Below are 14275 nucleotides of genomic sequence, written 5' to 3' on the forward strand. Positions count from 1 at the left end.
GATAACCCGTGTGGGTAGCGGCCCAAAGAAATTTGCCAAAAATCCCCTGCAATATTCTTCTGTTGGTATTCACTCTCGTTTTGAGTCGCTTGGTGGATTGGATGATTGCACTCTCCCACAGTAATAAGGGGAAAAAACACATATTGGCAGCTAGGCTGTTGTAGATAACTCTATATGTCCTGAGATAACGTGCACCAGACACACGCTGGGACTCTTTTCTTATTAATTCTTCTGTCTTTCACAGAGTCACTCCTCGATGTGGCCTAACCAAGCGTTTGACAGCAGGGTGCATCTGTGCAGGATGATCAAGGGCTTCTACATCAGAGCCCTCACCATCAACAGAGCTATGGGATACATCTCGTCTGGAGACCACAAGAAGTAGATCTTTATCACCTTTATCAACAACAACAAATGGCTCTGGCCCTCAGTCATTTATTATCATTATTTATGGAAACCAAGTAGTACTCTGTCTACACTGGAAATGGAGGTGCTTGAGACATAAGCTAAACACCGGCCTATTGGGCCCAGAAGTTTACTGAATAACAAGCCATATTAATGGAGGTCATGTTATATACCAATGTATTCCAGTATCTGGGGAGAACATATTTATTTGGCGTTTAAAATGTATTTATTTATTTATTTATTTATTTATTCATTCATTTGATTGATTGCCTTTCATGTTATTATTTGGCTATTTATAATAAAGTTCTTATTGCACATTTGTGCATGTGATTCTAAATGAATAGTCTGATTGCAATGGCTTGATGAAATTGATCAAATGAGGTGGATATTCTGAAAACAGTTGCAAAAAAATAAAAATAATAATAATTCATACTCACGTTCCACAGAGAAATGTGTTTATTCGGTCAAGTTTTCTTTCGCCCCAAAGACATTACAATTTCAGCCCATGGAGAGAGATAAACCTGAAACCTAATATATCAACACAGGTGCAAAAAGGAGGGATTGGAATGTTTCTGGTACATTTGTAAAAGGAGAACGAGTTATTCTCCCGTTGTAAACATTATCACACAGAAATTATTTTATCGACATCATCGGATGCACTCAACATGCAAGGGGGTGGAATATTGTCTCTTCTGTTGTGTGAGCCTACTCTGGCTAGTGCTCAACGTTCCAAAGGTCAGGCGTTTGGCCCTTTCTGTGAATATTAACTAACGACAACTAAAGTGATCGAGTTTCCCCCTACAGTCAGTTTGCATGATTATTCTTTTTCAATACACGACTGTTCAAAGCCATAGAAAATCTCTTTCTCTACTCTATAGAAAAGTAACTAAAAGGGCTGCTTGTGCTACTAATAGCCGTCCCTGAAGGCAAAGCTGTTATGTTCAAACCGGAGTCCAAAATGTTCAACCTTGTTTTCTCAAGCAATGTCTGTATATACACACGCTTTAGACATGTAACAAATCAGTCTCAGTACATGAACACAGGTTGTGATTGCCAGTCTCAGGGGTAAAGAAATAATTAGATTAATTCATAATAATTCATCATCATAATTGAGTTCAGCAAAATAAACATGATCATCAAGCTGTTCTGGGAGAATAACTCCAACCAGTTTGACCGGCGACAACAACACATTTATAACAAACAACACAAAGTACATTCCTTAGCCTATACATTAATAAAAATAATTTTACATTTAAAAAAAAAAAAGATTAAGATAACTGATATGTACATGGTATAAAATAAAAGATTGTAAGAAAGTGTCATTAAGCCCCGTACTCGTTTATTGATCTTCCAATTACAACCGTCTCTTCCCTTGAAGTTGTGATTGGGCGATCAAGAAAGAAAGAGGGCAGGGCTCGAGATAGGTCAATCAATTGTTTACAAAATGTCCCAATGGCAAAACAGATCGAAGTGATGCATAATTCACAGGTCCAGACGACAGTTGGGATTTAATTTTTTTTTTTTGCCAGTTTCAACACAGTTTCAGCACCTGCATGAGATAACTGGATACATAATTAGCTACCTAATTCCCAGATGACAGACACACGTCTGGGGAAAGTATTGTAACATGATAACAGCCGAAATCAATATTGATAGTGTGTCTGTACAAAACATTTATTTTGTGTTTTGCTGGCCAATTAATGTTGGGACAGCCGTAGTCAGTTCATTCTGGTGGAAACCGGCTGCAAACTAAGTGCCAAGAATTAGTCGCTTGAGATCGCTAACCGCCATTAATGGGCCGCTTCAGCCAAAAAAACAATGCAGATTTATTTCGCACATAATCTCACACACGTCCAAAAACTGTTTTGCACACATTAATTTAGTTCGACAGTTACAGAGAGTAAATTAGTTTGAATATGGCCACCAGTGATGTCATTTGGGACATTGAATCCTTGTGGAAAAAATAGCAATACCATGTTTTATGGTAAATGGGCTGCATTTATATAGCAGCTTTTATCCAAAGCGCGTTGCAATTTGGTCCTCACATTTCACCCGTTCACTCACATTCACACAAGGTGCCAACCTGCTCATTGGGAGCAGTTAGGGGTTAAGTGTCTTGCTCAAGGACACTTCAACACACTGCCCGGGAGGGGCGGGAATCGAACCGGTAACTGCTCTTCCTCCCGAGCCACTGTCTTATAGGGACTGCTATCATGTCATTGAGCTGTAATTAACACAACACACGGTTTCAGTGTCCTCGATGACATCACTGGTGGCCACATTCAAACCAATTTACAATGACCCTATTTGCACGGTACTAGCATGACCCGGGGACCTCGTAATAAGGAGGTCGTCTCATCTTTATCCCGTGTAAATCTTCCATGTCTGTCATTTGTAAAGTAATATTTCCAGCTCTATTTAAACACAGAGGTCATCTGATAATATATTAGTGCGCAAATCGGCATCTCTTTTGTTCTCGGCCGTAGTTTAATCAACGCCGGTTTTCAATGCATTTCCAGTGCAAACTTCAAATCAGTCAGAGGTGCCATTTGAACCGATAATGTTTAAAAAAAAAACTATGGTCGTGTCAAGATCGATCTTGAAGTGAAAACGTATTCTGTGCAAATGCTCGTCTGGAAATCACAGAGGTGGAGGATTTCTATTACCACGAGTCGCCTACGACGTAATACTAGTCCAGAGTGAATAAGGCTCATTCCTTACATTTGTTGCCATCTCTGCTCAGCGACGATAGCTAAGTATGCTCATCGCAACACGTCAAACATCATTAGCCTTGTAGCACAATTGCCTAAGTCATATCTTGGCCGGATTGAGATATATCTGCCTCAACTCAACTCTCCTAACACTGCTGCGTCACCGTGCGTTATTGTCGTCAGCCTATCAGAACGCTTGTTGTTTACATTTCAAAATCACTATCTGCCTAAGTCATCACAGCAGCAGCAGCAGCAGCGTCTACAGTGTGTGTGTGTGTGTGTGTGTGTGTGTGCGTGTGCGTGTGTGTGTGTGCGTGTGTGTGTGAGAGGAGCAACAGTCACCAGTTAGTGTATTTTCCACAAGTGTATCTGTAGACCAGTCAGCTGTGCTCCTCCATTGCTCCTCATAACGTCTAGCATGGCTTCCTGGCTACAGAGGGGCACCGTCAGCTTGGTAAACCTGTATTCATTACAGGTACAAGGGATGTTTTTGAACACACATATATATATATATATATATACACACACACATACAGCGGGAGGCCGGTCCATAGGGGGCGCTCTGGTGCCACCCCCCCCCCCCCCCCTCCTTATCAGAGGAAGTGGAAATGGCAGTGGAAAATTAAAAAAAATTCATTAAAAGTCTGTTAAAGTGTGTACAGATGCCTTATATATAATATATATAGGGCAGCTAACCCTTCAATCATTATTAAATCATTATTAAATCGTTATTAAATCCTTGCTGGGAAGAGGGTGACGGTGCAGTCCCTGTCGAGGCCACCAGGACACACGTCACAGGCAGAGCTTCACTGTTTCAGGACCAGCGCTAAGAGTCTTCATTCCCTCGGCGACGGCAGGACGGACGCCCAGCCAGGAGGTCAAAGGTCAGACTCGTCTCATTTAGCCAATCTATTGTCCATCATGTCTGAGGATAGAGACAGACATATCAGTTAATTTGAGCGTGTGAGTGTGTGTGTGTGTGTGTGTGCTCGTGAGTGCGAGTGTGTGTGCGCCAGGCCATGTGAGCGGATCGGAGCGTGAGCGGCGCGGGGCGCGGAGCGGGCGGTTTTGACGTGAGCGAGGAGTGGGTTTTAAAATGAGTCGGCGCGACGTCCGGAGCGAGAGTTCTCCTCCGCTCCAATCCACTCCAGGCCGCTCACAGTGGTTTAACACTGTTGATGTAATATATACATGCAGTACAATGCCAAAGCAACAGATGGCGATGTACAAACATGAAGGCCATTTTCAACCAATGAGAAGGGTTCAGGCTTCGTCACTGTAGAGACGCCCACCATAGATATCTATGACGCCCACACTCACTCCTGTTAGAAAAAGTATCGACGCCATTGTTGTTGACGTTAGCTTACATGCTAACGTTAATGGCAGCGACCATAGCATTGTGGCTCGGCTAGCCTATCATCGCTTAATAGAGCTAGTGAATGGATAAACAACGTTATTTAACATTGCAGAATGGCTACAATTACAATGCGGCTCAATACAAACAATTGTTAAGGGGCCCAGGGGGTGTAGACTGTTGTAGTTTGAGCTCATTTACACCATGCTCCAAAAAAGAAAAAGAAAAACTGCCGAGCGATCTGGCGCGGGGAGCGGGGAGCGCTCGATTCAAGGTGAGTGGGGAGCGAGCGGAGAGCGACTTGGGGGCGGGGTCAACATGAGCGATTAGCGGAGCGGACCAAGCTTTAAAGAGCGAAGAGCGGATTTCTCGGCCGCGCCGATCCGCTCACGTGGCCTGGTGTGCGCGTGTGTGAATGTGTGTGTGTTTGTGTGTTTGGAGACCAAATATGCTCACATGAATGGAAATATTAGTTAAAATCCTAAAAAGTGAGGACATGTTCTCTAACTTTGAAAACAGGGATTTTTAGTTATTACAGTAGGAATTAATGTCGAGGTAAGAATTAAGGTTCGCGGATAGGGAATCAATACAGGTCAAAGGAATGTCCTCACAAATACAAATGTTTGTTTCAGACATCTTACAAATATACACACACACAACGTTAATTTCATCCCCGCAGTTTCAAAAAACCAGAGCTTGTTAGTATTAGGAATCAGTAATCTTCCAATTGCCAGACGACTTCTCTACCTACTGAGCCACTCTTCTTGATCCTCCAATCACCACCGTCGCTCCCCTCAGACAAACTAGCAATAGTTTTAATTGGAGGATCAAGATATAAGATATAAAAGATATAAGTCAATTAGAAAGCCAATTGTGGTGAACCCTAGGGCTCTAAACCATTAAAACGCTGTAGATTCCAGTGGGAATGACCTTTCTTATGTCATCAACTCAAGTTACCCATCTATTCTACTATTTTATTGCACTGCACTATTGCACTATTTTACTCTGTCTATTCTATTTTACTCTTTTTATTATAGTCTATTTTTAAAACTGCAATAGAATCAAACCATAGATAAGGTGGCCTGTTGGAGGCGGCTGAGTGGCGCAGTGGGCAAGGCGCTCGCCACTAACGCAGGATATGCTGGTATCGAGCCCAGCTCTCTGCTCTGCGTTGCTACCAGCTTGGCCGGCCGTCATACTAACACAATTGGCAGTGTTAGAGAGTTGGCGGTGGGTGGGGATTGGACGTTGTGGACAGCGACTCCTACAGGTCGGTTGGGTGACGCCGGTGCGGCGGAAACAGGAAGTATCGGGGGCAGTGTGAATCCTCCCACGCGTTACTCCTCGCCACTGAGAGTTCGAGCTGCTGCGGTGAAAAGATGCGACAGGCTGCCTCCTCGTGTACCGGAGGGGACACGTGATGCAAGGCTTCTATCCTCACTACAGCCGACCAGTGGGAGGCATAGTCTAGCAACGTTCAAGACAGGGGAGGAGATAATTGGAAATACGAAATTGGGATGAGAGAAAAAAAATTAAATGGAGAGAAAAAGTGGATAAAAAAAAAGATAAGGTGGCCTGTTGGGATGTTAGATCCTAATGTGAAAAACTGTGATTTTATAGTATGTCTGCACTTTATGTGCTAATTTTATGCCTGTCTTTTGTCTGTTCCGAAGCACTTTGAGCTGCAATCTTTGTGCGAAAGGTGTCCTCCCGTGAAAACGGAGATGTGACTGTTGTCTATATGTTGTCTAGATGTATACCTGTGTACTGTATCTACCCTCTGTACAGCACTATATGTTGTCTAGATGTACCTGTGTACTGTATCTACCCTCTGTACAGCACTATATGTTGTCTAGATGTACCTGTGTACTGTATCTACCCTCTGTACAGCACTATATGTTGTCTAGATGTACCTGTGTACTGTATCTACCCTCTGTACAGCACTATATGTTGTCTAGATGTACCTGTGTACTGTATCTACCCTCTGTACAGCACTTTGGTTGACATGTGTCATGTTAAATGTGCTATATAAATAAATCTGATTGATTGATTGATATATAAATAAAGCGTATTATTATTAGATTTGATCTTTATTTATCTCAAACAACCATACAGTAAACACACAAACTTGAAATAACAAAAAATAACAAAAAATAAATAAATAATAAATAAATAAAATACAAATACAAAGAAAATAAAATATAATCTTCCTAGACATGGAAGCAATTGTCAACATATCTCAAGACAAATGGTTTTGTTCGAGAAGGGACAGAAAGAAGCAAAGCTTATCTGGTCCTGCCCCCTTCCTTACAATATCATATTAAAACACATTGACGACCAGCATGTAGCGCCAAATTTATAGGCCAGAGGACAGAGGTTTGTTTACAAACCGATGTACTTTCTAACAGCTATATATATAATTTATAGTATTGCTATCTGTCCATTCTCATTGTCACTTGAGTGCATAAACTGTGCCTTCATAATGGCTTAAAGAAAATAAAAATCCATCGGTTGGTTGTCATTTTATAGCGCCAGTGAATATAAGGTTTATCGCAGTTTTCGCCTCGGTTTTTTTCTGGGGAGCTAGATAATAGGCTAAATTCTAGTCACGTTATATCAAACGCCATTTCTGCTGTATATATACGAATGAAATAAAACAAACTGCGTAGCATCCGGACTATTACAGAGCATCTATGGATGAAATGGGGGCGGCGGGGAACACCGATCAGTATTATTGATTAGCAATACAGTGTGCGTTCAAGTAGCCATTTTCACTGATCGATCACGTTACGTTTTAAAACAATGTCCAATCCAGCTGTAATTTGGGGGAATAGTATCCTACCGTCAGGCCATGTGATCGCCGGCAGCATTTCGTCATTAGTCATCGGAATCTGGTAGTTCGATATGTCCATTGGCTAATCATAAATCCCATTATTCCAGGCTGAAATATCTGCAAAGATCGGTAACGGGATCAAAGATGGAGGGTCTTCGTTTGGAACCGAGGCTCATATGAAACGCCCACAGACAGTGAAAATAATTTTTTTTTCAATCGCCCTCAATGATACTGCAGTGGAGCGATGGCGCCCCTAAGCGGATCTTGCCGGTATTGCATGTTTCGAAAATCAAATATGTGGGTAGGTCCTGCAAGTCGATCGCGGACGTTAATAGCGCTATTAATATGGAATAAAACAATAACAACTCAACGGGTGGAATCGAATCACGAGTTAACTCATGCTTGGGCGGCAAAGTGTTAATAATATGATTAATAATAATAATAATAATAATATAACGAATTATTATCCTCACCTTTGAGCGTCTGGTGGACCTCGTTGGGCAGGTCGTCCAGGTCCTCCAGGCTCCTCCACAGCCGCCGCCGGCTCTTCCACTCCACCAGCATCCTCAGCTTCTGCATGGTGCCGTCCTGCTCCGCCGCCTGGATGTCCTCCAGGTCCCGGGAGCTCAGGTCCAGGAAGATGGCCACCTGCTTCCACTCCTTCCCCAGCCGCTTGGCCACCTGGAGCAGCTGCTTCTCCGTGACGTCCTGCTGCCCGGGAGGAGGAGCCTCGGTGGTGCCTTCTGGACACCACACACACATTCATACACACACACACACACACACACACACACACACACATTCATACACACACACACACACACATTCATACACACACACACACACACACACACACACACACACATTCATACACACACACACACACACATTCATACACACACACACACACACACACACACATACACACACACACACATTCATACACACACACACACAGACACATACACACACACACATTCATACACACACACACACAGATACACACATTCATACACACACAGATACACACACACACTCATACACAGATACACACATTCATACACACACACAGATACACACACACACTCATACACACATACACAGATACACACCCACATATAGATACACACACATTCATACACAGATACACACACACAGACACATACACACACACATTCATACACCCATACACAGATACACACCCACATATAGATACACACACATTCATACACAGACACACACAGACACATACACACACACATTCATACACACATACACACCCACATATAGATACACACACATTCATACACAGATACACACACACACACATAGACACATACACACACATATACACAGATACACACCCACATACATACACACACATTCATACACAGATACACACACAGACACATACACACACACACACATTCATACACACCCACATATAGATACACACACATTCATACACAGATACACATACACATACAGATACACACACACATTCATACACAGATACACACACATAGATACACACACATACAGATAGACATATACACACAAATACATACAGACACACATTCACAAATACACACACACATTCATAAACAAATACACAAATTCATGCACACACACAAACAAATACATACACACATTCATACACACATATAAACAAATACATACACACAGACACATTCATACACATAAACAAATACATACACACAAACAAATATACACATACACACACACAAATATATACACACACACACATACACAAATACACACAGTTAATTTAATCTCCACAGTTTCATAATGGAGAAGTATGCCAGTTTAAAAACATTTAAATCAATGCTGGACTATTTTCCGTTTGTTCTGCTTGATTAGAATCAGACCAAAGTTGCAATTAAGCTGCCGGCTGCCATTAAATCTGGCGGAACAAACGGAGCGTTTAGGGGAGGAGCTTGATGCCGTTCTGCCGTGCAGAATATGAAAGGGGAGGAGTCACCTGACTCATCTTGCCGTCGAGGTCTCTTATTGGTCGGTTCTTCCTCTGATGCGCTGATGTTCCTCTTTCTACCTGCTGTGAGAGAGAGAGAGAGAGAGAGAGAGAGAGAGAGAGAGAGAGAGAGAGAGAGAGAGAGAGAGAGAGAGAGAGAGAGAGAGAGAGAGAGACACAGAGAAGAGAGAGAGAGAAACAGAGAGACAGAGAGAGGAGAGACAAGAGTGAGAGAGAGGAGACAGTGAAGAGAGACAGAGAGACACAAGAGAGAAACAGAGAGAGGGGAGACAAAGAGAGGAGAGAGAGAGGAGACAGAGAGAGAGAGAGAAGAGAGAGAGAAACAGAGAGACAGAGAGAGAGGAGAGACAGAGAGACAGAGTGAGAGAGAGGAGACAGAGTGAGGGGAGACAGAGAGAAGAGAGAGGAACAGAGAGAGGAGAGACAGAGAGAAGAGAGAGGAACAGAGAGAGGGGAGACAGAGAGAAGAGAGAGGAACAGAGAGAAGAGAGACAGAGAGAAGAGAGAGGAACAGAGAGAGGGGAGACAGAGAGAAGAGAGAGGAACAGAGAGAGGGGAGACAGAGAGAAGAGAGAGGAGACAGAGAGAGGGGAGACAGAGAGAAGAGAGAGGAACAGAGAGAGGGGAGACAGAGAGAAGAGAGAGGAACAGAGAGAGGGGAGACAGAGAGAAGAGAGAGGAACAGAGAGAGGGGAGACAGAGAGAAGAGAGAGGAACAGAGAGAGGGGAGACAGAGAGAAGAGAGAGGAACAGAGAGAGGGGAGACAGAGAGAAGAGAGAGGAACAGAGAGAGGGGAGACAGAGAGAAGAGAGAGGAACAGAGAGAGGGGAGACAGAGAGAAGAGAGAGGAACAGAGAGAGGGGAGACAGAGAGAAGAGAGAGGAACAGAGAGAGGGGAGACAGAGAGAAGAGAGAGGAACAGAGAGAGGGGAGACAGAGAGAAGAGAGAGGAACAGAGAGAGGGGAGACAGAGTGAAGAGAGACAGAGAGACACAAAGAGAGAGAGAAACAGAGAGAGGGGAGACAAAGAGAGTGAGAAGACCGAGTGAGGAGAGACAGAGAGAGAAACAGAGAGGGGAGGGGAGAGAGAGAGAGAGAGAGAGAGAGAGAGAGAGAGAGAGAGAGAGAGAGAGAGAGAGAGAGAGAGAGAGAGAGAGAGAAAGAGAGAGAGAAGAGAGAGAGAACAGAGAGACAGAGAGAGAGGAGAGAGCGAGAGAGAGAGAGAGAGAGAGAGAGAGAGATGACAAATTCAGATGTATTGTTTTCTAAGAAAACCCCGCCGGTTCACGAGTTGAAACAGGGCAGCAGCGCAGGAGTGAGTGGTGAAGCTGAACCCACCCTCAGGCCTCTTCTTGGGCTTCTCTGCGCTGTTGTCCACGCAGTCTCTGGGAGGAGGAGGAGGAGGAGGAGGAGGAGCAGAATGCACCGTCAGTAACCAGCAGCACAAGCACACGTATAGAAGACAAGACACACGAGGGGGGGGGGGGGAATAAATACCTTCTCGGATGGTAGCGGACCATACGCTCTGGTCCGACTCGGTCTCCAGAAGAGACAGCTTGAAGGGAGGCGGCTGCTCGAAGAACGCTTCGAAGTAGCCCTTCAGCTTGGTGACCGCTAGCGTGAACGGCAGGTCCTGCAGCAGCACACGGACACGCGTTGAGACTTCACTTTGAACACGCGCACACGAAATGAGGGATGCACCGATCAGATATTGATATCGCCCCCCGATTATGACTGAAATAGCTGGATCGGGTATCGGACATATATATATATATACTCGATATTGGCTTTTTTTTCCGATACCGATATACCGATATTGTCCAACTCTTAATTTCCTATACCAATATCAACCCCCACATTTTTTATAATTTCAGGTAATTAACATTACATATCTCTTGTTGTGGAATTAACACAACATTATGTATACTTTTGACAATAAATAAAATAAGAATTTGTTCTTACTTGCTTGCCTGGGTAAATAAAGGTTATAGAAATGTAAAAAAAGAAAAATTGAAAACCGATACCGATATTTTCCGATATCACATTTTAATGCTGATATCGGCTGCTAATATCGGTAGGCCGATAATATCGGACATCCCTAGTATATATAGCATTTTTTATAATATATAATATAATAAATAAAATAATAAATAACAATTCAGTACATTTATTAATTTATTAATCAGTAACATGTGCTAATTTGTTACATTTTATTTCACCAAGTTAGGAAAGTAATGTTTTAAGTCGAGCCTGATGTTGCCTTGCACAAAAGAATGATCCCAGTCTCTTCCACACAGTGAGGCATACAGTTTATTAATTGAACAATGGGTATCGGCCGATACCCAGGTATCGGTATCAGGACTGAAAAAGTCGGATCGGTGCATCCCTACACGAAATACATCCTATATATTAATATACTAATGATATACAAAACTGGACTTGAAGAAGTCTTTATTCGTAGCACATATTACATCGTAGTCAAGCAGCGAACACACACATACGATGGGCGACACATAGGAACACAGAATTTTTTTTATTTCCACTCTGCACATGACCCATCCCGTTGTCTTTTCCCCCAAGGGCAGACATGGGGGCGCAGGCGTGGGGACCAATCCATGTGCTTCTGTCCGTCTTAGACAGAGTTAGCGAGGATGGGGGGGGGGGGGGGGGGGGGGGGGGGAGAACATGCAAACTTCACACAGAAAGGCCTGGGAGATACCCCACCTGGGTACCTGGCAACCTGGTCCCCAAGCACGGACAGGAGCAGTTGGATTGGTCCCCGGGCGCTGCCCCACGCCTCAGGTGGGGGGGGGGGGGGGGGGGGGGGATTTCATCTGCAATCCAAAAGAAAACACATGCGTGTGTTTCCTGTGTCACCCATCACATGTGTGTGTTCACTGCATGACTAAAGACTTCTTCAAGTCCAATTCATTAACTCCGGGGGAACATGTAAATGCCCCCACTTCAATATTTCTTGTTTCAAAAGGAATACATAAAGAAATATGAATCCTACCTCATTATCTTCTCTCTAAATGTGTTTAACTATGAATACCACTATGTAAATATGTAACTCTCTGGGGCGTTTTCTGTGTCAGAAAAATTATTTTCCTTATTAAAAGGATCCTATGCACTTTGCTCATGTCGAGTGTCCACTATTATGGAAAGATCATATGTTCACATCTTACATTCCTTGTGCAATATTTAGTGTAATATTCCTTTATTCCATTTACGATAAACCAGTTTACTGGGCATATATTCCCTAGCGTACAGAGAGCATGTTTTGTCTGGAACCACTCTAACGACCAACTCTCTCATAACAAAATATTAGGGCCGCCGGTCCTGCTGGCCTGGTGCAGCTGATCAGTATTCATCACACTGTTGTCTCATGAGAACTGCCTGTCTTTATTTCTGTTTCCAAACCTTGATTTGTTTTACTATGAGGCTGAAAGTATCCTGGGCCTCGTGGCTCACTTTGCAGATTGTCTTCTGCTCTCTGTATCGAACTGAGACTCTGTGCACAGAATAAACTATCTTTCTTTTCCTATCCATTGACTCAATCTCAATTTCTATTAAGTTCACCAGACTTGGTAAAATTATTTTCCACAACACCACGCATGCACACAAACACTCCTTTTCTTTCGACATTACACACACAATAAGCACATACTTCACACGAATGCACGTGCACGTTTCTGAACGATACGCGAGAGTTGCGATACACACACATTAACTCACGTGAGTGTGCATGCAGACAGGCCACAGCATGTCTATAAATTACATCATCATAGTCCAGGACTGATAAGAAAACTGCTTCGACAACCCTCTTCCTACTAATCAAAGGAAAGATAGTTCCGTTTCTGTATAGGAAGCCAATTTTCTGTCGCAACTTGGAGGCAAGGTTGTCAACATGGAATTTAAATGTAAATTTCTCATCGAGCCACACACCAAGTATTATTCATATCCAGTGGCTCGCTCAATGCTAGAGCCACTTATGGTAGATATGTGTAAACCATCATATTCAATGTGTCTGGCTCTAAAAAAAAAAGCATACATTTAGTTTTACTAGCATTAAACTATCCTAAAACATAGAAAATGTATATCCCGGAGCTGGGTATTTTTATTCTTAGGCTAATTTTATTCTTCATTCGTGACTCGTTTCGTCTCCCTAAATGTTTACTGTTTACTGTGAGCGATTTGTAGTGCCAAATTTCCCTCGGGATGAATAAAGTATTTCTATTCTATTCTATTAAGAACCAATTTAAGCGTAATGTGAGCTTCCTGGAGGGTAATAAAGGACAGGAAAGTTATCAATGGCCAATTGTACAGAGTCAGCAATAATAATACACAACAGTATCATCTGCATACAGGTGGGCTTGACAACCATTCAGTGAAGACACAATATCATTAATATACATAGTGAAGAGGACAGGACCTAGAATTGAACCCTGTGGCACACCTTTAGTTATTGATAAACCTTTTGATTGGGCATAACCCGACTTTACACACTGACAGATAATCTTAATAATAAATATAGAACCCACGGTGATATTTCTACACTACAATGCAATATGCCTCATAGGAAAGGTACAGGAACTTACAAGGAAGTGGCCAATTGTACGCCACATGGACACACACACACACAGTACACCCACCTCTGGGTTGATCTCGCCCTCCGGCTCGCTGGTGAGGTGGTACCTCCTCTCGTCCAGTTTGCAGGTGGGAGGCTTCTCGATCTTCATGTAGCGCCGCTTGGAGCTGCGCACCTCCTTGCCAATGTCCTGATGCACACACAGCAGAACCAGAACCAGAACCAGGGAGGTCTTTATCGCCAAGTAGTTTACATACATGATACAAGGAGTTTGATTTGGTCGCTTCGCGCGATATTAACGGACAGACAATTATGATGGAATAGAATAAAAGGTAGAATAAATATTCGATATATAGCAGGAACTCAAGACGA

General features: G+C 43.1%; 1 protein-coding gene across 3 annotated transcripts in view; it reads right to left on the bottom strand.

The window, feature by feature from the left end:
* Nucleotides 1-912: 912 nt before the first annotated feature.
* The window catches only part of LOC311242597 (uncharacterized protein), a 46369-nt gene continuing 33006 nt past the window's right edge, over nt 913-14275 (bottom strand). The window contains exons 12-17 of one of the 3 annotated variants that reach the window (XM_084331579.1): nt 13968-14093; nt 10812-10948; nt 10654-10700; nt 9303-9374; nt 7774-8043; nt 913-4038 (exon numbers count right to left, since the gene is read on the bottom strand). In XM_084331579.1, the coding sequence (XP_084187705.1) occupies nt 4010-4038; nt 7774-8043; nt 9303-9374; nt 10654-10700; nt 10812-10948; nt 13968-14093 (681 nt within the window). In that variant the 3' untranslated portion in view covers nt 913-4009. Of the gene's footprint in view, nt 4039-7773; nt 8044-9302; nt 9378-10653; nt 10701-10811; nt 10949-13967; nt 14094-14275 lie in introns of all 3 variants that reach the window. The other 2 variants (XM_084331580.1, XM_084331578.1) reach the window with 2 other exon arrangements.

This window comes from Notolepis coatsorum, assembly GCF_963971535.1.
Source record: "Notolepis coatsorum genome assembly, chromosome: 1".
NCBI lineage: Eukaryota > Metazoa > Chordata > Actinopteri > Aulopiformes > Paralepididae > Notolepis > Notolepis coatsorum.